The sequence below is a fragment of the Oculina patagonica genome, chromosome 5 (assembly GCF_052425735.1).
Source record: "Oculina patagonica isolate OP01 chromosome 5, crgOcupat, whole genome shotgun sequence".
Lineage (NCBI taxonomy): Eukaryota > Metazoa > Cnidaria > Anthozoa > Scleractinia > Oculinidae > Oculina > Oculina patagonica.
In genome coordinates, this window is record NC_135762.1 from 7,679,242 (window position 1) to 7,704,041 (window position 24,800).

At 41.0% G+C, this 24,800-nt stretch overlaps 2 protein-coding genes across 2 annotated transcripts in view; both read left to right on the plus strand.

Annotated features, from left to right (window-relative positions):
• LOC144655305 (lipopolysaccharide-responsive and beige-like anchor protein) overlaps positions 1–24,800 on the plus strand; it is a 57,479-nt gene that overhangs the window by 16,679 nt on the left and 16,000 nt on the right. The window contains 23 exon segments of the mRNA XM_078515526.1: positions 22–104; positions 647–755; positions 1,155–1,210; positions 1,349–1,445; positions 2,559–2,709; positions 3,295–3,374; positions 4,162–4,224; positions 5,010–5,107; positions 5,207–5,299; positions 6,391–6,493; positions 6,796–6,877; positions 7,418–7,604; positions 8,050–8,120; positions 8,817–8,938; positions 9,816–10,596; positions 10,599–11,145; positions 11,711–12,045; positions 12,493–12,650; positions 14,053–14,299; positions 15,019–15,403; positions 16,720–16,984; positions 17,709–17,883; positions 18,529–18,812. Coding sequence (XP_078371652.1) covers positions 22–104; positions 647–755; positions 1,155–1,210; positions 1,349–1,445; positions 2,559–2,709; positions 3,295–3,374; positions 4,162–4,224; positions 5,010–5,107; positions 5,207–5,299; positions 6,391–6,493; positions 6,796–6,877; positions 7,418–7,604; positions 8,050–8,120; positions 8,817–8,938; positions 9,816–10,596; positions 10,599–11,145; positions 11,711–12,045; positions 12,493–12,650; positions 14,053–14,299; positions 15,019–15,403; positions 16,720–16,984; positions 17,709–17,883; positions 18,529–18,812 — 4,572 coding nt within the window.
• On the plus strand, positions 21,769–23,905 carry LOC144655272 (protein mab-21-like 2). The gene has a single exon (XM_078515489.1). The coding sequence runs from the start codon at positions 22,435–22,437 to the stop codon at positions 23,512–23,514; it is 1,080 nt and encodes a 359-aa protein (XP_078371615.1). The 5' UTR covers positions 21,769–22,434; the 3' UTR covers positions 23,515–23,905.

The window sequence follows — 24,800 nt, forward strand, 5'->3', positions numbered from 1 at the left end:
AGTATGTCTCCTTTTGGTCAGATTCTGCTGCCATTGTTCACTCAGTTAGATTTCCCTCAGGAAGGAACTGAAGACATCAGTGAAGTTCCTGAAGTAGCAATATGGTGAGGAAGTATTTTGATTAGAAAAATATGTATGTAGTATTGCTGTTTATTTTTACAATTCTTTCAATAATGTGCGATTCCAGAAAATGTCCATACTCCCCCCACAGAAGGGATTGGAAATTGCTGGGGTGGGGTGGTGGTGGGGGGTATCTTAAAGGCAAAAACCTTTGAGGAAATGTATGAAGCCTAATTTGAATTTCCAGAGGGGTGGAGGTCTTAGGAAAAAACCCTTCCATGGGGAGGTATGGATAATTTTATGGAACTACTCATTTTTGTTTTGGAGAGCCTGTAGGGTGAGTAAAGATGTACACTAGCACCAAACAAGTAATAATAAACCGGAAATGAACAAGTCATAGAACAAATTATGAACCAGCGAATTGAAACATTTTGGTCAAATATGTCATGTTGCAACATTGGTGGTGTAGTACTTTTCATTTCATTTGCTCAGCTTTTTTTTTTTTTTGCAAGCAAGAAACAAAAAGGAAAATTCAGACTTTTCTATCAAATGAGAAAAAAAATGTAAAATCTGATTTTTGTTACAGCACTGTTCTTCTGTCACTTCTGTCTGATCTTCTGAGGAGTTCCTGTACCAGCCAACAACAGATGATTCAATGCCAAGGATTTCTTGTCATCAGTCACGTTTTAGAAATGGTATAAAATTACTGACACTTTAATTTTCTTGTGTTCTGTTTTACATGTGTATGTTCCAGAGAGGCATGGTAGCCAATTGGTTAGTGTGCTGGACTCCAGATCGAGCAGTCTGGGTTCGAGCCCTGGCCGTGGTCATTGTGTTGTGTTCTTGGGCAAGACGCTTTACTCTAAAGAAGCACCATTTCTGTAGACTCGAAGACAAATCAGTTCTGTTATTGATTACCTTGGTTGTCAAATTCAGAGACAAGAATCCATAAAAATGTACAGATTTCCAAACACCTGCAGCAAATTAAGATTTTTTTAAGAGAATGTACAAGTAAAATTTCTAGTTCCTTGGTAAATGATTTATAGGTCTACTTGAGTTCAAATTTACATGACTGCGTTTTGTTTTTCTTTTAGGCTGTCTCCACTCACTTGACAGAGGACGCATTGACTATTTTACTTTCCCTTGCAAGGTTTGCATTTCAATTGACTGTGTATCAAGGATTGTAAGAGCAACCCAAAATGCAAACAGTAACTGCATTTGTTGAATCAATTCATTTTCCTTAATTTTGTGCGTAATCTAAACTGAATCAATATTTTTTTTCTTCCAGGCATCTTTTAAGTTCTACAGGATCAGGAGCCCTGTTAGGAAGTCTTTTAGATCACATTCTTTTTAATCCAAACTTGTGGGTCAAAGCGTTGCCAAAGGTATCGGATATTTTGTCTTTGTTGACAGTTTAATGAACTGCTGGGAGATGCAATGTCCTAATGATTAGAGTGCTGGACTCCAGATCAAGCATTCTTGTTTTGAGCCCTGGCTGGGGTCATTGCGTAGTGTTCTTAGGCAAGACACTTCAATATCGTAGTGCCTCTCTCCACTCAGGTGTATAAATGGGTAATGGTGGGTGGTAACTCTGCACAGTGGAGCTCAGTTGTGGAAGATCTTACTCCAGAATTACAGCAAGCAACTTCTTTAAGCGATTTTAAGGCAAAATTGAGTTGCCACTGTTTTTAGTAAAACATTTTAGTATAAAATGTTAATTTTAGTATAAAATGTTTTACTAAAAAACAGTGGTGACTCAATTTTGCCTTAAAATCGCTTAAAGAAGTTGCTTTCTGTAACTGTGGAGTAAGATGGATTTAACACGGCTTCCAAGAAAAGCATGGGAGGCGCGGTGGCCTAATGGTTAGCGTGCTCGACTCCGAGTCAAACAGCCCGGGTTCGAGGCCTGGCCGGGGCGCTGCGTTGTGTTCTTGGGCAAGACACTTTACTCTCATAGTGCCTCTCTCCACCCAGGTGTACAAATGGGTACCGGCGAATTTACTGCTGGGGGGTAACCCTGCGATGGACTAGCATCCCATCCAGGGGGGAGTAGCAATACTCCTAGTCGCTTAATGCTACGGAAACCGGGATAAGCTCCGGCTGACGCTTAACCTTTTATCCAAAAAAAAGCAGCGTCCACAGTTTTGGGTTTTATTCTGTTATGCTGATGGAAATGCCATGTCTGTCTAAATAAAGTTATTGTATTGTATTGTTATGGCCCAGTATCACATCCGGTGGGGGTAGGGTAAGGATTGGGAGGGGGGGGGAGTAGAACCCAGGATAAGCTCTGGCATTATGGACCACTTGGTACAGCATATATTTTACCTTACTTTAATGAACTGCAATGTCATCACAATGGAATGAGTTTATTGTGCTAAATGTCAGACTTCTTTAGAGCTCTATGAAGTAGAGGTGCATGTCTACTTGGGCTAGTTAAATCTGTACACTGTAGTTATACATTTGCATGATGTTGACGTCTGACTTGACTTTTGCTGCAGGTTCAACTGCAGTTATTCAGTGTTTTTGCCACAGACCTAGCCACAGGTACAGGCTGCGCTGCTCACCTGCGCCGCGATGTTGGGGTCAGCAGACTTATGTACATGTTAAAGACATTCTACTGGCTTCATGATGCCACTGAGTTGGAGCAAGGTACCTAAGAGCGCTGGGTGCTATAGACCATTTCTGTTTTAAGGATTTTTCACTTTCTTCTTGAATGTGAACTAACAATGAAAGCATCCATTTCCTAATGAAAGTTAAAGGGGAAGTATCAAGGGGATTTTGTTAAATTTCAAAAACTAAGAAACATTTTAGTGTTAACAGAAACCTAAAATTAATGGCCAAGTTTTGTTATAAATTACCACCCATTGTACTGAAACTGTCGACGAGAGTCTCTGGCCATAGATGGAAAGGGTCGAGATGAATTACAACTTGAAAAAGGTTAGGCTAACCTTTTCAGCTACTCGCTAAAACTAGGCTAAAAACGATCATGATTTGTTCCTCTATCAAGAATTCGGTTGACATCTTTGTTCTTGGTGTTCTAGAATTATTTTCAACACAAGGAGAGGTAGTATAGCACAGTATTGACGAAAACAATCAAAATCTCCGTGATAACTCCCCAAGTTATTGTACATGGCAGACATGACAGTTTTTGACGTGAAGTTTCCATATCAGTTGATCGACAAATCACCTATAAGTTTAAATTTTACATGTTTTTTTTTCTTGTCCTCCACACAGACAGTCGAAGGCCAACAAAGGAAGAAATCCATTCTCTTAGAGCATTTTTACTTCTTTTAGTAAAACAGTTAGTTTTAAAGGTAAGCTGGTACAGGATTAACAAAAGTGATGTTATACAGTGGAACCTCGATATAACGATATTCCCAATATAACGATGAATATTCTATGTCCTGGCAAAAGTTACAGTAAAATGTATGGGATAGAACCCTGATATAACGATCTTCGATATAACGATATTCCCGATATAACAATGGGAATTTGGCGGACCGAGCGTGAAATCTTCCCCGATATAACAATATTATCATTACATAGTCACAATTTAGGCAAAATATTGAATTTAATCCAATAGCATAACTGTAATCGAGTTAATTCTAACGTTTCTGACAACAGCTTTGCAAGTCTTTTGTACGATGATATATGACAATGACACTGTATTTTAAGCCTCTTTATCGGGTAAAAAGTATATGTTTGGTTTACCCCGATATAACGATATTTTCGGTTATTTTACGGCCTTATCGTTATATCGGGAACTTCGATATAACGATACCCCGATATAACGATATAAATTTACTGCCCCCTTGGCATATCGTTATATCGGGGTTCCACTGTAATAATTAAGTTTGCTAAAGATCGCTCACCAACATGGGTCTCCTGCTACATCTTGGATTCTTAACAGGCCATAACGATGCCTCCTAAAAACCAATAGAGATTCCAAAAAGTAGTGTCTTTGAATGTAAAGCTTTGAACTCAGAACATGGATGGAACTCTGCACCATAACCCAATTCTCTTTTTTTTGTCTGTAATAACTTACTATGTTGCTTGAAACTCTCTGTTCGTTGCTTAAGTTTATATTTTTGCTGATCATAGGAAAAAGGCATCACCGAGGAAGAATTCAAAAGTATTCTGTCCTATCTTATGATAACAAATGAGGTAAGATTATGTGAGCGAATGATTGTAATACAAAACATACCGTATTAAAGCAAAGTCCAAGAATAACCGTTGGGTTTTCTCTATAACTCAGGAAAAAGTCAAGGAAAAATCGTTCTTGGAGGCCAGGGTAAAGTTGGGTAATTTAGTATTTGGCAACTGAAGTAGTCCAAAATTACTTGTCAGAGCCAGGGGAAAGGGTATGTTTTGATAATAGGGAGCTAAGAAAATCCTAAGGGGACGGAAAAAAAAGAAAAAAGATATTGTGAACAGAACAGTCGCTATGCACACATGTGCGCTATAAATCTTGGTACATTTCTTAACTGTCCTCTGCAAAACGCAACGTAGCTCAACGTGAAGGGACCAAATTCTACTTATTTCAAAGATGTGAATCATAAAGACCAATTTTTCGTATTTCTCTTGGACATTGAAGGCTGTCTTTACATATTCAGCTGGAGCTATTTCTTAAACCACTAGATACACTGAATACATCTAGAAAATTGCGAGACACGTAAGTACATGTAAGGCGTTGTCCTCGGCCTCTTCGTCACTGCTTTAGCTCCCTTGTGTATTGTTGGTATAAACGGCCGTCTTGTGGTCAATAAAAATCGGTTTTTTAAACCAAAAGAAATAAAAAAGGTAAATTAAAGAGTAAACTGGCTCTCTTTTTATTTTTTGACCAGTTTTGTTTTGGTTTGTGAAAACTGTTTTCCGGTAAAATCAGGGAATTTTTATTCTTTCATGGCTGCTATGTTAACATCTTGATTGTTTGTATCCCGTTACAACAGGAGGAGAATCTACTAGATGTACTTCAACTGGTGCTGTCAATCATGACAGAGCAGCCAGACACTTGTATCCCTGTTTTTGACAAAGTGGATGGGTTGAGGTAAGCCATAGTCCTGACTGGGTGTCCATGTCAATCATTTTTCCTGACATATTGTTGTCATAGTGATGTGAAGTTTTTAACTGGTTTCTTTTTCTGCAGGGTTTTGTTTCGCTTCCTAGACATGAAAGCTGAAGCAGTTCGAGTGTATTCTTTGAAGATTATTGGCTGTTTTCTTCAGTATTGTCCTGCCAAGTAAGTCGTTATAAGTAAGCCTGGTTGTCCATAAAGGATACGCACTCTGGGAACGACCATGCTGTCATCCCAGAGGTTTACAAGTCCTTGTCACGCGCATGAGTTTCGCGCCACGTTTTCTTTTGTTTCAAACTTTTACACGTTATTTTTAAAGCGCGCGCTAACGTGCTGCTATTTTTAAATCGCGTGTGAAAGCTTTGATTTTTTAACTGATGAAGGCTTAAGCAATAGCCGAAACGTCTTGAAAAAATAACATCAAAACACAGTCAGCGACAAACCTTCAACAAACTATGTCTTCCCCTGACTACAATTACACTATTTTCAAGTCGTTATATGTCTACTTGCTAATAATGATCTAATTTCTGCGTAGACAGTCAATACGAAACCCCGAAACTCTGGCTGTCGTTGAGAATCAAGTTCGCAAAGTATCACGGACAGTCGACAATGACTAGCATTGCTACCTATGTGAATTATTACGCACTTATTATTAGTTCATATATTAATGACTTTGAAAAAAGTCTTTACACAATTTGTTAATTTATGGATTATTTTGATCAAGTGTTCATGGTTCAAGGCTGTGCTCAAAGAAAAAATTAAAAGGAGCCCAAAGGTTCCAAACTATTAGATCCAGGGTGCCCAGCATAAGCTTATATGAAAGAAATATGATTATCTGGTCGCCCAAAGACAAAAGTTAGTCGCCTGAGGCACCTGGGCACCCTTAGAGCACAGCCCTGCGGTTAAACGAAGCTTTGTACTTTTCAACTCAGTGTCTTAAAACCAAAACCAATGTAGTCACTCTGGCCAATCACAACGGACACAGACAGTCCGGTGAACCCATCAAAACTCGAAGCAAATACATGTAGCGGGCACGAAGAGCGGGAAACGTGTGTGAGTGAGTCACGGTTGGGTTTAGTCTTACTCCTGATTGGTTTAGAAAGTGGTGCGAGTTTTTTAAACCGAAAAAAGAGTAGTAACATAAAACTAAAGTAAATGCGTATTTCTTTCGACACTCAAGTGTATAAGAATGCAATGCTAAAGCGTTTCCGTTGTGTTTGTTCATTACTTTAAGGACCAAAATTGATTTCTTTCAGGAGAAAACAAGACTTACTGGAGCATTATAGTTTGTTCTCGTTGGTTGGTGACAAGCTCATGAAACACACGCTGACGCTTACTACGTACAATGTTTTATTTGAGGTGTGTACAAGCATCGTCTTTATTCTCTGTTTTTGTCGATACGCCGGAGGCTTTTGCCCTATTTATACAGCAAATAAGGAGGAAATGTAAACGTCAGATTCCAAAGTCGCGCAACGTTGTAAAGTTGCAGCAAGTGTTGTTCAAAGTGACCAATGCGAAACCCGTCATGGCTGGTTGCATTTGTGTGGCACGAAACTAGTTTAGGGTGTCTTAATGTTTGTAAGTGTACAAGTTTTTTTTTTATCATAGTTGTATAAATGGACTCACCAGCTAAACTTTCGCCATATATTGTTTATATCTAGATCTTGGTTGGTCGAGTCTCCAAACAGATAGTCAGCGGACACCACCCACAGCCGGACAACAGCTTTCTACTACACAATACAAGTAAGTCGCCACAAACGGCAATAAACGGATAACAGTGTGTTAATCTCACCCGGCTGGCTGGTGTAGTGAGAAAATCATCCCTTGTGGCGGATCTTGAGAAGGACCCGGGTTCCCCCCCCTCCGCCGCCATAATAGGCCTTATGCATGAAAACTTAATAAGCTCAAAATTCACCATCAAGCCTCGTTTATGCAAATTATTCGCAACCTTTCGCCACCTTCATGCAGTTTTCACGTGGGTATTCTTTTCATCTTTGCTGCTTTGGGAATTCGTTCATAATAATATTTACAAGTTTGCACTTTGAAAGCGAGGCTTGTTGGAGAAACTAGCCAGGTTGACTTAAACATGCATAAGTGCTATTGTAGCAAGGGAGGTCTCATGTTCACTCCGGGTGAACCCTTTTTTGAGCAAAAAAGCCTATAGTCAGTTCGTCCCCCCTTCCCCCTTCTACCCCCCCCCCCCCTTCTGCCTCTCCATAAAGTAATTTTCGAGCCAACACTGAAATTCTAACTGTTTGTCTATAATAATTGATTTTTCCTTAGCCATGGCACCAGTCATTGCCAAAATGCTGCAGAAGAATGAAGGGAAACAGTGCAACGCAGGAGTGAAGCTTACACGACAGGGGAGCTTCAGAGAAGAACGAACCCCAGACGAGGAGAAGATTGATCTCACGAGAAAGTTCCTTTCTGATCTTGTACTGCTTCTTAATCATAACAAATTAAACAGAAGGTAAGAGCAGCTCAATTCACGTCCCACCTTACCCCTGTGTGTCACACAGCGATCCAGCGCACGGTGCGTGTGAAATTTCCGCCAAAATTCACTGCTGCTGTCAAATAGAAATACTGGTCTTAACTTAACAAACTCGTCTTCGCTCATTTAAAGTTGTACACTCTATATGCATGAAGACTTTACAAATTCTACTGATTCACTAATCAATGATTATGGTCGCCCCCATATCTGTTGTCGCTCCCAGTTATTTTCACTGAGGGGTGTAAATTGATGGGTTTTAGTGCATTGATTTGTTGGCGCATATTGATGAAGTATTGTGGGGTCTCCCTTGTGGTAATTATCAGTGAAATAGTAACTGTTATTTGATTGCTCCTGTCATTGTTCAATACTTCATATTCATTAAACAGTTTGTTCTATTTACATACACCTCTCTCCTGTCCAACAGTCTCATTCTGCAGTTGTCGTGTTGGCAGGACTGGCTTTTCTCTTTGGCTCACATGGAACCATCAAACGCAGGTACAAACAATGAATGTTATAATAATGGAACCCCACCTTAAAACAACTTCGTGATATGGCCATTGTTTTAGTTGCTGTTTGTTTGGATTAGGGGGTTCCACTTATAGATAATGCTATAGATGAGCGTAAGCCCTGAACAGAGTATCGTAATAAAAGGAAACTACGTGAGGTTAAGAAAATATGTTCAACTTCGCTGGAGTTTGAAATGTTGACTTTGGAAACATATTTTTCGTTTCCCTACTGACGGAGCTACGACGCCAGATGAGGAAAAGCCTTATAAAGAAAACGCTTTACGCTTTTTTCTCTTTCTTTTTTTTTTCTTTTGCTATTTTTTTTTATGTGGAGACGTTGTACATTAGCTACGCATGCGGCATGCACTTGTCTATCCTTCGCCGGGCTAAAGGTGCTGCGCATTGAAGAGAGTTTGCTTTCTTGACTTTATGTAACGGTCACCATGTGTGTTTTGCTCTGAAAATGTTAGTTTCAAGAGTTTTAACTCTTTGAGAAAGCCACTAAAATGGCTTTTAGCAATGCGATAAACTGGTTTTGCATTCGCGAACTATTAAAAAGTGAAACAAACAAACAAACAAACAAAAATGTTGATATAGCGAAAATAGAAAGAGTTTGATCTGTAGTCAGTTGCTCGTCTGAAGTCCCTTTATTCTATTGTACTGATGTGTTCGTTGATCATTTCAGAGGAAACCCGCACTACAGACACTGTGTTTTGTCTGTTCCGCATGCTACTGCACCACGCCTTCCAGGAAGAACGGGAAGGTTGGAGGATTTGGGTCGACACTCTGGCTATTCTGCATGGCAAGGTAGGGTGCAAAGTCCTTTTGCCATTCTTTATTTTAAGGATTTCAAAATACGTTTGTTTTTAGTTTTTTTCACATCATGTTGGTCGTAGTTGCGCTTAGGGCTTGTTAGTTTTCGTTTGCTGCTTGCTGGAAGTGGTACATTCCCACCAAATTTCTCTGCAAAGTCATTTGTAGCTTTGTTAATGAAAGGGAATGTAAATAAATCGTGCACCGAAAAAAATCAATTGGCATTACCCTGGCTGATTGTTGGCGAATTCGAAATCGGAGAGGTTACACAGCCACCTATAATCGATTGAAGTAATAAGTCAGTTCGTTCGTTCGTTCGGTTGTTTGTTCGGTTGTTCGTTCGTTTGTTTGTTCGTTCGTTCGTTCGTTCGTTCGTTCGTTCGTTCGTTCGTTCGTTCGTTCGTTCGTTCGCTCGGCAGATTAGCCATTGGGTCATGCTAAAACAATTAGACTTCGCGCTCTCGGTTCCTAGCGGCTTTGATAATTGGCTCCTTCGTTTGCTACTGACCATCGCTTTTTTCTGAACGCCATCAAGGGGACACTGTCACGGGGATTTTAGTGCTTTTCGTTAAAAAGTAGTAAAATAAGCGAATGTCTCTCGTGCAGATGCCACGATGGAATAAAATTGTTTGAAGGGAGCCATATGTTAGGTGTTTTCGAGCCACGGACCTTTGTCGCCTGACTTTTCAGTTGAGATCTTAAGGCAGGAGATCTAGGATCATGCACACATATATCACGTGTTTATCGCTCAGACACGTGCATGGTGATTTTAACAAAATTGGACCTCTATTCTTATTTCCATATATCTTTAGGCTCTTAGTGTTTGAAGTAAACTGGTGACAGTGTCCCTTTAACAAGGTTTTATTTTTAGGTGAGTGCTTATGAAAAAGAAAAAGAAAAGAACCACCCTAAACAGGTGGACCTAAGTTCTCAAGATGCGGGAAATAGCCAAGAACAAACAAAACCCGGAGCTGAAGCTCATTCTGAAAAGAAATCTCCCTCGCCAAAGGCGGCGGATAGCGACATTGATAAAAAGAAATTTTTCCAGTCGCTACTGCAAAGTAAAAACGGACCTAAGCTAGAAACAACTGTTCCTAAGACCATCCCCGAGGAGAGTGAAAGCGAGCCTAACTCTCCCGCTCACGGAGAAATTCCAACTAGCAGCGATGACTCAACTAGCGCTGTGGAAACTGGTGCCCAGGCAGAGAACATTCACAGCGAATGTAATGGGACTGGAGACCAAAAGCAAGCACATCCCGAAGAAAGGCCCTCCAAGGCGGAGGACTCCCTCAGCGCCACTGGTGTCAGCTCCGAGGTTAGAGGGGCTGAGGTAGCTGAGGAATCAATGGACCAAAAAACGGACTTACCAGACAAAGGACCGAACCCCGATTCTAGTGAAATCGGGGGAAGTCAAGCCGAAACATCGAATATCTCTGATAATAGAGCTAAAAGTGAAACGGAGACTGATGGAAGGGAAAATTCAACAACCTTGTCTCCCACTGATACTACGTTAGCAGAGACCGATCAGCCAGGGAAAAGTGACGGGTCAGTTGAAGAAAAACCAACAGAATCGCCACCTGAAAATGAAAATAAAGAAAATACCACAGAGTCGTCCTCTAGCGGAAATAAAAATGGCGAAAGCCCTGAAAATCGGACAGCAAAGATTCAACACTACCCGAGAAAGTAACTGAAAATCATGCGAGTTCTAAAGAAGGTAAAGACTTACTTGAGGAGAAAGACAAACCCAAAGACGTCGATAGTAGTCTTACAATTGCTGTGAAAAGTTCGTATATAGGAGCGCCTTGTGAAGCAAACGAGGATACCGTGACACAATCTAGAAGCGAAGCTACAGAAGCTGTTCCGTCTGAAAGTGTTGCTAAGAACGAAGATAAAAACTCAGCCCAATCTGAAGAAAAACACCTTGAAAAATCTCCAAGTGTCGAGTCATCTCCTACTAGCACAGCTAGCAAACCGAGTCAGCCTGGTTCGCCAAGCAGTGCTTCACAGACTGGGGCCGAGTCGAGCCCAGCCTCTCCTGCTTCCGCCGCAGCCGCAGGCACAAGTAATGGCGGCTCGCCTGATCCAAAGTCAACTTACAGGGCGCACGTGAATATTCCGGAATACTTGTGGTCGCCGATTCATCAGAGACTGTTAGGAGATTTGCTGTTTGCTATCGAGTCTGATGTTCAGGTTTGGAGAAGGTAAGTTGTAAAACGAGATATTTTAACCAGTTAGGTGGAGAGGATTGCTGTTTGTTTAAGGTTGTTTTAAACAAACTCATTCTCGTACCCACAACAGCCCGCATTTCTTAGCCGACGGTGCCTGGGCACGACGAACGAGGGCTCTGGGGACACCTTACCTGAATGGCAAGATTTTAACAAAAGAGTTTGAAATCTAGCCAGTCAAATCGACCGATTTGAAATCCCTTTGTTATAAGATAGTTTGAAACGGTTATTTTGATTGTCTAGATAATGATTTCAGACTCCCTTATGTTAAAATCTAGCAAATGAAATCAAGTATCTCCAGAGCCATTTGTTTCTTGTGCACAGTCCCCGCCGGACAGGCTGCTCTGGGTATGAGAATGCAACAAACTAGACTGCGAAATGGGAATCTCTTTACGTCGGAGTTGCATCTTCGTGAGCGTGCTGAGCCCGCGATTTTTGGCAGACATGTTGCTAAGTAACAACATGCCATGGTGACAGGCTAGCAAAACTTCAGCCTCACTATTGTTTTTCTTTTTATTCTTTATTCACCTTTTTCACTCAGCCACAATCGTAAAACTGTCATGGATTTCGTCAATGCCAAGGACAATGGGACGTACTTGTGGAACCTGGCACACTTTGTATCAGTGTTGGCAGATAACGTCATTTTTTGCTGCGGGGATCTCCTCCCCCTGCTCTCTTCCGTCACGTCACGTGATTACGGTCAAGACGTCATAGAGCCTTGCGGCGGGATGAGCCTGGAAACGAGTTTCTCGTTCCTGAATCGCCTGATGTCTCTCGTGGATGTCATAGTGTTCACCAGTTCCCTCGCATTCAGCGGCGTGGAGACCAACAGGAATATGAGCACGGGCGGCTTCTTGAGGCAGTGTCTGAGATTAGGTGAGTTAGGCATGGATAAAACGGACAAAGAGACAGCCGCAACCTGTAAATCATATAAGCGTTTCATCAAGTCAGTCAGTCAGTCAGTCAGTCAGTCAGTCAGTTAGTCAGTCAGTCAAAGACAGACAGACGCCACTCGGGACTATCAGCAATTTGATTTTGAGCGAGTGAAAGACTTTCCTGTAAGATTTCTGATTTGTTTAACAGTCCACATTTTGAAAACCGTCTTTGAATCAAGTTAGTCCGTAAGTCTGATCGCTCCAGTACCTTCAGTTTGCGTGCGACGCAGGAATCGACTCCACTTTGCGTGACACCGTTGTGTGAACGCGTTGGGTGTCACGAAAAGGCCTTGATGATTTTAAGCTGTTTTTCTGATATAGTTATGGTGTTGAAAAAAATGAAATTTTTAGTCATGCTGTTATTTCGTTTTTTTTTGTGTGTGTGTAGTGTTCTGTTGTGCAGCCCGTAATCGCCTGGTGTGTCGACAGCGTAACAGACCAATCCTACCTCTGATAACAAGCGGGAAACTGGGCAAGAAAGCATTGAAGGAAGCGCGGCAAGCCATCAAGACACTTATAGCGTCTACAAAGCCGCCCAGCGAGCAGGTACGAGAACCTAAAAGTGATCAAAGCTATCTTCTCCTTACGATTTTTATACACTGTGAAGCAGTTAGGTTATGAGAAAAGAGAAAATTGTCAACCTGAGGATATTGTCTTGATGTACAGTCAACTCTCTCTTAACGGACACCTCTATAAGACAGACACCTCTTTAAGACGGACACCTGGTGATGGTCCCTGCCGTTTTTCAGTCATTTTACTGTAACCAAACTCCCTATAGACGGACACCTCTCTAAGACGGACAAGGACATGATCACAACGGACACTTAAGAAGTGTTTTTTATCATGTTTTATTAGTGAAAATACTTCCAAACTTCATATCGCTTAAGTAAAGTTAGTAGTGCCCTAAGGATACGCGTATACCAGCACTAACCAAAAAAATGAAGCTCTCCCGGAGAGAACGATGTGACGAGTAATTTCTGATATTATTGATGTCCCAGTTTGTAGGTTTTGTTAAAGAAAGCGACTTTAAACGGACGTGTATTCATTGTGCATAGGTTTAGCTTTATTATCTCAAAATTACTGGTGTCATGTTTCCTCGACTCTCTACAAGACGGACACCTCTCTAAGACGGACAGTTGCAGCCGGTCCCGAGGGTGTCCGTCTTAGAGAGAGTTGACTGTACCACTAACTTTGGATAAGTATCCTTCAAAGAAATTTTCGCAATTTGGGACTCCGATAATAAGAACGCTCCTTTCCCTTTCCTTGCTTAAGAGACTTTAGCCTGTTTTAGGCGTTTGATTTGTTGGTAAACAGAGCGATATACGGCGAGCGAAAAATAAGGGAAAGGGTGTGGGGTAAGAGGCGAGAAAACTCCTCTCGTCCCCAAACCCCTTTCGTTTCTCTTAGCCGGCTGGACCTTGGCACGAGGAAACAAAGGGCTCTGGGGACACAGGATTTCCAGTCCTAGATTCTAGGTCTTCCGGTCTTCCTGTTATGCAGTCATGCTGTTTCAAAAGAATGTATGAGAGAGTCGTTACATTTTCGACTTCCGTTTATCGGAATCCTTTGTTCCAAACAGCTAATCAAAAAAATTCGAATTAATTCAAAAATCCTATGTCCCCAGAGCCCTCCGTTTGCTCGTGCCAAGCCGGCTAAGAGAAACGAAAGGGCTATGGGGACGAGAATGGTAAGAGGCGAGAAAATTCGCTCTCTCGCCCCAAACCCGTCACCATTTTGTGTTTCATGTAGTTTGGTTTAGAGATGTTTGTTTTCAGTTAATTTGTAACCCTTGGGCGGAGAGAGGCACTGCGAGAGTATTGTCTCGTCCAAGGACACAACCAATGGTCCTCGGCCAGGCCCAAATCTGGACCGCTTCATTTGGAGTCCAATGCGCTAATGTGAGGTCACCGCTTCTCACGGGTTAACAAAGTCTATATATTCGTTTCAGGATCTTGTCCAGAACATTCCCGGTCACATGACCACAGTGACCGACCCTGAGAAGCTTCTTCAGGAGATGGACGTGAACCGGCTGCGAGCTGTGGTGTACCGGGACTTTGAGGACAGCAGACAGGCGCAGTTCTTGGCCTTGACTGTAGTGTACTTCGTTGCTGTTATGATGGTCGCCAAGTACAGGGATCTGCTCAAATCCGAGGACCCTGATGCGCGGGCAAGGTTTCACACAGTGGCCAATCCAGGTGCGTTTCGCGTGCGTTCGAGCGTGTGCGAGCGTGCGTGCGTGCGTACGTGCGAGCTTTTCGGGAGCGTGCGTGGGCGATTGAATGAGTGTGTGTCACCCTGCAGATTGCCCCAATACGACGGGTTTCTTTACAAAAAGTTGATAGATAAGGCTTGTTAAAACATTACAATTCAATCACAAGGCACAAACACCAAATCATTCAACACTATAAAATCATTAAACTTCTCTTTTAAGCCCGTGCTAAACGAGGATGAGAGTTGATGAGAGTTGACTCTCAGGAGAGTTTTCGTAAACTCTCATCGACTGTCATCAACTCGGGCCAAACGAGAACGAGAGTCCGTCAAACTCTCATCGACTCTCATGAAACATTTGAGCACGTTCAAAGTCGACGAGAGCGCATGAGAGTCAATTGGAGTGCATGGCTGAGAGTTCCGTGCCAAACGAGAGCGAGGGTTTGAACTCTCATCAACTCTCATCCTCGTTTGGCCCTGGCTTTAAAGACCAAACAAGTTGAATTCCAAGAAGGAACAAATTCAATTTTCACAAAATAATGTTGTGAGTTCGTAATCCAGTTTACCATCCTTGTGGCTTTAATCTCCTGGCGTTATTTTGAGGTTTCCTGCAGACTGAAGATAAATTGCCGCGAATTGTTACAAAAAACATTTAATAAATTATTGCATTTCGCAAATAGTCACAACAGAGATGTTTTTCTCTTAGTTCGTGCTATGTCCGAAGGTGAAGTGCAAGGCCTGCCTGATAACCGGTCACGAGCAGCTAGTTGGGGTGGTCAGCGGAGTGCCTCTGCAGACGTTGAAGATGATGTGTTTTCCTGGGACGAAGAACTGGCTATTCCCAGTTTCCTGAAGGGTTCTGTCGACTTCAGCCGATTGAGCTTGTCCGAAAAATTGGAGCTTGGGTTCAAGTCATCTGGGTCCCTTCTCAAGGAGGTGCTGCTGGACTTCAGCCCCTTCCTGAGCCGGGTCCTTATTGGGAGTCACGGACAGGAGCTGGTGTTGGAGGGGCTTTCTTGCCAGAAGTCGGATTCTATTGTTGAGTTAGTGATGCTTTTGTGCTCGCAAGAATGGCAGAACTCCTTACAGAGGTTAGTATGTCTCGTTATTAAGTAAAACGTTTTTTAACTGATTAAAAATTTGTTAAAATATAAGCTTTCGGCTGCCAAACTGCAGCCTTTAACGAATGATAAAAATGGCGCGAATGAATAAATCTATGGGGTAAAAAATGTGTGAAAAAATTACAGAATAAAAATGCGTAAAAAGGTGACAAGAAAAATAGTGAGCATTTGATAATAAAAGAGAACTATTTTAAAAGAATAGAATATTGTGGAGGTAATGACCTAGCATTGTTGTCCACTTCAGTTGTCATGGCAGTGTGCCATGACTCAAGAGTTTTTCGCACGCGATAGTCTCCTTTGTCGATGACTCTTGCATTTTTGAAATCAATTTGATGGTCATTTATCCATGCATGGTTTGCAATGTTCGATCCTTTGTTACAATTTTTAACGTTTCTGATGTGTTCTTTTCTTCGCGTCTGTAGACATCTGCCGGTTTCCCCAATGTAACTCCAACTACAGTCATTGCAAAGAAAAGAAAGAACACATCAGAAACGTTAAACATTGTAACAAAGGATCGAACATTGCAAACCATGCATGGATAAATGACCATCAAATTGATTTCAAAAATGCAAGAGTCATCGACAAAGGAGACTATCGCGTGCGAAAAACTCTTGAGTCATGGCACACTGCCATGACAACTGAAGTGGACAACAATGCTAGGTCATTACCTCCACAATATTCTATTCTTTTAAAATAGTTCTCTTTTATTATCAAATTCTCACTATTTTTCTTGTCACCTTTTTACGCATTTTTATTCTGTAATTTTTTCACACATTTTTACCCTATATATTTATTCATTCGCGCCATTTTTAAAGGCTGCAACCGAAAGCTTATATTTTTTAAAAAATTTTTAACCAGAGAACGTTTCAAAAACATTTTACTTAATTATGAATCCTGGTTACTCTTCCATTTTCAACGTCTCGTTATGTTAGGTAATATATCAAACACGATAGAAAGAAAGAGTTTCATTGCATTTCCAAACACCGAGAAGAGAGTTGAAAATACGACGCGCAGTATTTTTGACGAACTTCGAAAATGTGATGAGACACTCTATCTCGTGTTTAATATATTACTTGAAAAATCGTTATAAGAAATCATCAAATGTAAAATATAGCCCGCGCTAACAAGTGGAATTTCGCGTGCGATTGCTTTGTTTCGGCGGCGAGCACTCGTGCGTAAATTCACGCAGCTAGGCAAGCTTTCTGCTATGTTACTTAAAGAAGTGAACTGGATAAGCGCTGGCATTCTTTTTTTTAAAATCTGTTTTCTTTCTCAATCTTCCACAGACACGGAGGAATGGCTTTTATGGAGCTCGTAAACGAAGGCAGACTTCTGTCACATGCCATGCGCGAACGTATCGTCATGACAACCAGCGAGGCCTTCGTGATCGTCAACAAACTTGACGAGATCTCGCGTCAGAAGCACTTGCAGTTTGTTGAACTGTGTCGCTTGACTGAAACTACTTACAACGAAAACGACAAACTTCAAGACCAACTGCTACTCGCTACGAAGAGGAGAGATTTCTCAGTTGCCAAGAACGTCATTCAAAAGGTAAAAGCAGCTTTCTTACGAACTCCTTTTAGACAAATAAAAAAAAAATAAAAATAAATATGTGTTTATAGTGGTCATGCACTTAGCTTCATATCTCAACGAGATAGCTAGTTTACAGGCATGCTACTGAAACAGAGGAAACAAATAATTTATAAATGAACATAACAAGTTTAAAAATCCCAACTGGCAGGAGGCAGACCAGTTGGCTATATACAAAGCGTGGTCGAGAATTTGAACTCGGGACAACCGAGAAACAAATCCAGCTAGTGGCAAGGGCAGGCCTCGAACCGGTGACCTCCGGATTACAACACCAGAGCCCTAAACCACTCGGCCACACAAAAACTAACGTAATTACATCCGACCAATAACGGCAAACATTAGAAATGCAATTAGCCAATCAAAACTCAAAGTTAGCACGTGTGACCAGTGCTAAACGCGGGAAAACTTTCAACCGGTGTCAAGCGCGCGAAAACTAATAACCGTCCCCAAGCGCGGGAAAAGATTGAAGAAAACATGCAACTGGTGTCGAGCGTGAGAAATCGTACTACCAGTGTGAAGAGCGGGAAAGCGTTGCTCGATAATTGGCGAAAAACAAAACCAACCAAAAAATAATTTTGTGATTTTCTGTTGTTTTTACAATGTCTTGTACAGCAAAAATCAACTGAGTGTTTTTGCCCGCAATATAGTGAGCAATTAATCACATGTCAGCGCTTATTTTTGGTAGGTCCTTGATATAATCACCAGTGAACAAGGCGCATGGGCGGTAGAAGAACAGCCTTCAAATGTGCAGTTTTACCGACTAGACATGTGGGAGGATGACAGTCGACGGCGCATGCGTTTTATCAAGAATGAACATGGCTCAAGTCATCCAGAAGCGACACTGTTAGAAGCATTGGAAGGTGAGACGTCAAATCTCTGAAAGTCCTGAAAACAAATAATCTATTCTAAAATGTCCTTGGATAGCTAGTTTGGAATCAGTAGAGATTATTGTACTCTGTCTGGACCTAAAAAATACACAAAATACATGTTAATTAATGTCCGTCTTTCCTTCTTTCATTCAGTCCTTATGGCCCTACCTTAAAGGGTGGCGTCTCATTCATTCTCAGGGGTAAAGAACGTAGAACGTAGAAAACCGATAACAAAACGATCAAAACTCCCTCTTCATTTAACTGACCCTTCAAGTTTCTTAACGGTAATTTTAAAGCAATAATTTTTTTTCGGTAGATTCGTCACGTAAGTGAGTTTTCAAGAATACCATGATTACGATCACTTTACTTTTCTTGGAAACACTATGACCTAAAAAGTTGTTGAGAGTGGGGAGCCTCTTACTTCTCCTTACAATGCCAGTACATTGTACAAGATGTATTAAAGTTAGGAGAAAAAGAAAATCGTCAGCTGGGATATCATGTCTTGATATACTACAAATTCTCAGAATGTACATCAAAAGAAATATGTGCAAATAAGTAAGGAGAATTAATACTTTGAGGTCGGACATGAATCCTGCTCTAGCCAACTTGTGATTTCTCTTTCGTTTTACCTTTCAGGTGGAGATCGTAGCTTAACAGCCGCCCCTCAACATCTCAACTTCGCCAAAATTTCATCCGCTAAAGCCGAGGATTCTTACTCGCTTGACGAAGAAGAGATCGCTGAAATCATCATTGAAGATCGTAGCCTGGGTCGGGATGTGTCCGGTCACGTGGTGTTTACAGCCCCCTGCCACCTGATCGCACCATGCGTACTCGCTCCAGGCTCTCTGACCGTGACCTCTGAGGCGCTGTTTTTCACTGTGGACGAGGAGAATCCGGAGTATCAGAAACTGGATCCGAAAGTGAGTGTTTTCTTACGTGCAAACTGTCAAGAAAGATAAGATAGACTATTAGACTATTGGAAATACTTGCTGACCTACTAAAAATATTCGGGACTTTAAGATACCTGGACGGCTGCCTCGGGCGGTAGTTTTGGGGGGGGGTTTTTTTGGGGGGAACTTCCTACGGGAGGGGGCGGCTTTTCCAAAAAAAAAGGAAAAAAAATTTTTAAAAAATTTTAAAAAAAAAAAAACCAAAAAAAAAAAAAAAAAAAAATTTAAAAAAAAAAAAAAAAAAAAAAAAAAAAAGACCAACAAAAAAAAAAAAAAAAAAAAAAAAAAAAAAAAAAAAAAAAAAAAGAATTCCTTGGGTCGGCTTCGGGAATCTTCGATAATTTTCGGAAATTTTCGGAACTCTTCAGGTCAAGTTTGTAATCTTCGGAGCCCTCCGGTAATCTTCGAGTATCTTGAAATGGTCTTGCGGTTTAACAAAAAATTGTCCTGTTTACACCAATCAGAAGTTGGTAATTTTCCACTCAACGAAGAAACATATTTGTGAACTAATTAAATCCATGTTGTAAAGGAAACGTTTTCTGTGTTTGTGCTTTTCCAATCCATTTTTATCTCCGCCGTCGTTAGCCATCCTCCCTAGAAATGAGTTCCTGTCATTTGTCGAGTAGTTTTAATAAAAACTAAGCCATAATTATCAGATTTCCTTTTATCAAGGCAAGTTTTTTCCTTCTTGAAATGACTCGATAATTCGATGACATGGTTTTTTGTCGCTGAAGGGCTTTCTCTGACAAATGGTCCTGCTTTCACGAAGTATTCCGTGAGGATACAGGAATTATTACACGCTTTAGCGTGAAATAACGGATATTAAATTCTGACTCTTAGTTATGACCGGAGAAATTTAATTACTTTTGTCGATTATTGCCCCCCTCGAGTTTCATTGCCGAGTTATCAGCGTTCACCAAATTGTTTTGATTTTTTTTCTTCAAATCTCTTCATAACATTTTCGCTTGAACTCTTTGATGGTACCGCGTTAAGTAATTAAAAAAATAACCCTGCTTTTTAGTTCATTTCTAAACCAGGCAAGCTCTCTTATCTCAGTGTGTTGCAATTTATCAAAGAAATTAAACTTTTGACGCGAACTTTTTTGTTTTCCTGCAGATTTTTGGAAAACAAATTGTAAATGTTTTCGTATCCGTTTTCTCGGCGTTTATTGAATTGGTTATTTAGTGATTGCTGTTATAGTGTTATAGGTTCTACATAAGTTGAGAAGTTAAGGCAATATATTCGTTGCCTTTCGTGTTTAAATTTTAATTGTGTAATAGTTGTCGCTTGTTGATTTGTAGTCCATTCGGGGTGAAATTTGCGAAGTAGTTAGTAAATAAAACGGCTACGAAGTGACTAAAACTCTCCACAGGAGACTCCAACACATATTGTCTATCTGTCTAAAACAGTTTTTAATTCATGTTTTGCATTTTAATAAGAAGGAGCACAAGTTATGATAGCTTCTAGTGACTACGCTCTGAGGTAAAAACGTTCTTCTTAGGATGAAATGAAGTCTGTCTCTCCCTCTTTGTCTTGTCTAAAACAGTTTTTAATTCATGTTTTGCGTTTTAATAAGAAGGAGCACAAGTTATGCTACGCTCTGAAGTAAAAACATTTTTCTTTGGATGAAATGAAGTCAGTCTCTCCCTAGCTCTTTCAATGTACAATGTTTCCACGCTTCGAAAGGGGCGAAGCGGGGAAAGCGTTGGTTCAGTCGTTCGGGGCGAAGCGTTGTTTTCGTGCTTCGCTTGTTGTTTTGTGGGTCCACAACAAGTTTTTATTTAACTTTATTGCTATTGACCACCAGCCGTTCCTGATGTTGTTAAATTTACCGCTCGGTCGGTTTTTCCCTTCTTATGGCTGATCCTTGTTTAATTATGCTAAGCCGACACGCGGCAACTTATATCGGCGTGCCTTGCGATTGACAGCCTGTCACCGCTAGCTTTTGAATGGCTTTTTTAGGCTTACGTCAGAAGCAAATAGTATTCAGTGAATGTTTTATCAAAAGAGCGAGCAATTATTCGCTCTAGTTAACCCGTTATGAGCGGAATTAATTTCATATTTTGTTATTTTTTTCCTTATTGGAGTTGACGACGCTTTGGACTTGAGTAAGATGCGAAAATTGCTCACGACCACTTTTCCCAAGGTCGAGCAGGTGCACGCTTAAAAACGCAGCGTTATTAAAACTTGGCTTATATAAAGCGGGTAGATTCAAGCCTCAACATTACACACAAAGCTGTAAACAATTGTCCGCAGGAAAATTTAAACGCAATTAACTCTGACGCAAATTTATTTTGACATTAAAGCTGCTGAGAAAGTGTTCTGTTGCGCCATTCTAATTTAAATTTCTGCTAAAAGCACGGGCAGACATTTTGACTTCAGCGTTCAGCAGGACTTGCACGAAAGAGTCATTTTGCGGGCGGATAAGGGCAATTGACTCTTGATTTATGAACGATTCTTTGGCCTGAAGGCAGAAATTTTTCGACCATGAATTAAACACGACTTTGTTTAATGTGGAGGTTTGAGCGTTTTCTCCGTTCTTGTCTCTTATTTAACAGCTATTATCGGCTTTTGAAAACACACACTTTCGAGACGAGCCGCTAAACGCTTGTTGATGTGTTTATTAGGTTTTCATTATTAAATTGCACTTCACAGTTCTTCGCGACAGCAATAAAAATTGTAACAGCCAATTGTGATAAAAATTGCAAGAAATGTCTAAAAGCCTAAATTTACATTTGCGCGTTTTAATAAGTTCACTTGCCGGCATCAACTTCTTTCCAAGTGAACTCGTTGTCATATTTTTGAGCCTTTCTTTATTCTCGCCGTTGTTTATTCTTGATTTATTGCTTTTCATGGTTGCCGCAGACAAATTGTTTTTAACGCAATAAACGTAGGGTTATTAAAACCGTAATAAACAATAAAAATCGCGCAAAAATGACCCTTAATGGCTGCAAATATGCATTCAGTGAAATAGTTTTGGGATGCGAAATCTTGGTCGAACGATCGTCGAAAGTGCTTCTCAATGTCTCATTTAGTCTTAAATCTCAAGTTGCGGTAAACCGAATTCATAGTTTTCCACGAAAGAACAGTTGCCGAAAGTTTCAATATCTCAGGCAATAATAGCTAGCCAGTAGGCGGTCTGTGTTTAGAAAGTTTAATAAGATAGGCAAACGACTCGGCACCGAGCAAAGAGATGCAAAAGGGCTTTGGTTTAGCCGATAAAATTGAAAACACGCCGACCACTTTCGCCGGTTGAATTTTTCTATGAATGCATTTAAAGAATGCAGGGAATGAGTTTTCTTTGAAGTACTTGAGTTTCGATTTAAGAGTCGTGCGTTCAAGAGACAGTTGTGACCACGACTTTCACTGTTTCGCGGCCAATAATTTACTCAAAATTGTTGACCCCTTGTGTTTTATTGGTGGAAAGTCGGCCTGCTTCATTGTGCCAGAGATTAATAGCCGCTGACAGCTTCAATTGGTCAAACTGTGGCGCGTTAATACTGTGTACCGGAAAAAAATTCGCCATTGAACACATCCGTCTCGCAGAGAGCGTTTCGGTTTGTGGATCGCGTGCGGTTGCATTCAGTCCACGATGGCTTTTATCTTTCCTGAACGCCGTGGAAGCTTACAGAAGTTTGTTAGCACGCGGGTACACAGGCGGAAAAGCGAACTCTATAAAACCATAACAAACATTTGCACAGTTGTGCAGGAACTATTGAAGCATGTTGAAGCTCTTGAGCCGAGGTTTATCTCGTCACTGAAACTGGCGGATGGTAGATATCAAGGCGTACGAACTTTATCTCCTCGTAGCTTCGAAGTACACTTGTATTTGAACCAAATGGGAGTTTTTAATTTCATCGATGAGGCATGCCCGCCCGGCTGCGCAATGTTGAAACTTAGCGATGAGCGCAAGCGATCCATGTCTCTTTGGACAGAGTTTATAACGGCTTCTGGCTACCTGTCCGCCAGAAAAGTTCGTTCCAGGTTCACATCTTTAGTTGCAGAGGCGATAAGACGCGGAGAACTTCAGAATCAAATTCGAGTCAACGTGGACAATCACTTCTGTGCCAAGCTTACGGTCTTAGAACGTTATACCGTTGAGCTTATCCCGGCGTTTCGTTGTGGTTCTATTTGGCCTCAAAATGGATGTTGTTGGCCGAATCGCGAAACTCCATGGCCTTCACAGCCCGTTATAGCCGGTATTAAACTGCGAGGGTTTTCTCTACTAGCTCGAGATCCCTACCCCAGCGTCAAGGGCGCTGGTTCGGAAGGCGATGCGTGGCTGTTGTGTTTTAATGATGCTGAAGACATGCTATTCGCTAGCGCCGGACGAAGGCTGTGCCTTAGCATGTTGAAAACCTTGTATGATAAACATTTGGATTTACCCGGGAAGCCCCTGGAATACGTTCATTTAGTGATGTTATTGCTATACGAGTGTGAGAAACATCCCAGGGAAGTAGAATGGACAGACGACGCTCTCATGGATCGCATCAACGGAATTCTTCTGCAGCTCGTATCGTGTCTACAGTGTCGAAAATGCCCGCACTTCTTTCTCAAAGGAGTGGACTTGTTTAGTTGTAAGCCTAAACAGGCTCTAGACAGCGCTGCAAAACAGGCTTGGAATATTGCACGAGATATCGCCACGAACCCAGGAAGTTTTGACACACTTTAGAAACACTCAAATCGCTCGTAATCTGCATTTTAGCTGCAGGGAGCGCTTCGAGGCATACAGTAGCCGAGTTTATTAAGACATCTACTGTTGGACAAAGTGTCAACTTCATAGAGGAAATTTAAAATTTTTCTTTAATTTGGCGAGTGTTTTTCGGAGAAAGGGAAATGAACCGCTCTTGTCCCATGGTTTCACAACCAGATGTCTTAGTTTAGTCTAGGACACATTTTAACTATTTCCGCCTGTTTGAAAAACTCGCTCCCCTTTAATGCCTTTGTTATCTTTGTGCTTCTTAATTAATTTTAAAACACTGCGTGTTTTGTAGTTGGTATTTTGTTCTTTTGGCAAAAATACGACCGAGTTTTAGGCGAACGAATAAAGTGGACCAAATGCACTGAATTTTCATTTTTTTTTTCAAATAAGCTCGTATTTCAAGGTGGTTGAATAAAGCTCTACTACAGGCTAAAATAATTGTTTTCACTTTTCTAATTTAACATCTGTATACAGCACTTAGGCGACAGTGTTTTGTCTTTTGCTGGTTGCTTTTGAATTTTTGTTAAACTTCGAAGACGGAAAATGTTGTCAGCTGATCCACATTAAGAAGCCATCAATTGTCTCTTTTTTCCTGTTGAGTATTACTATATGCAGTTACTCTTCAGCTACATTTAGTTAGCCAGAATCCACGCTTGGCTGGTAGCTAACGTGGCACGAAGTTAGCAGCTCTGATGTAGCAATTTTGTGCCTAGAGGGCATTATAACATTAAACGCCATTACAAATGGCAAAAAATGAGTACCTTAGTTCTTGTTACACGACATGTAGCCTTTATTGGCGAAACTAAAATGAAATTGTGAGTTGTAAATCATGCATTTCTATTTTCCGTTGTCCAAATCATTTTTGTTTCTCTATGAGTAGTTATTATTTTTCTGGCAGTTTTTTTTTGTATCTGTAGTGTAGTTATTTGAATGCTTTCCTTCGACCTGGAGACAATTTTGAAGCTTTAGAAATTGATCAATCTGTCGAAAGACTTAAAATCTGGGCTAATAAGTGATATAATATTGGGTAAAGTTCTTTTTTGACCTTGCCCATTTTACAAGTGTTGAATCGAACGAGGCTGTGTTTATATCGCTGTGTTTCTATTTCTTTTTTAGAGGGTATATTAATTTGAGATGTTTGTAAGGTGGGAACATGGGTGGAAAAAATAAAATCCGTTTCCCTTGTTTCCCTTTTCGTCATGTGGCGCCACCGAGCCTGCCATGTCCCGGCGCGCGGCGCCTCGCCGCCCCCCCCG

Coding starts and splice junctions, on each gene's coding strand:
- LOC144655272 (XM_078515489.1), top strand. CDS start 22,435: ATGGCTTTTATCTTTCCTGAACGCCGTGGAAGCTTACAGAAGTTTGTT.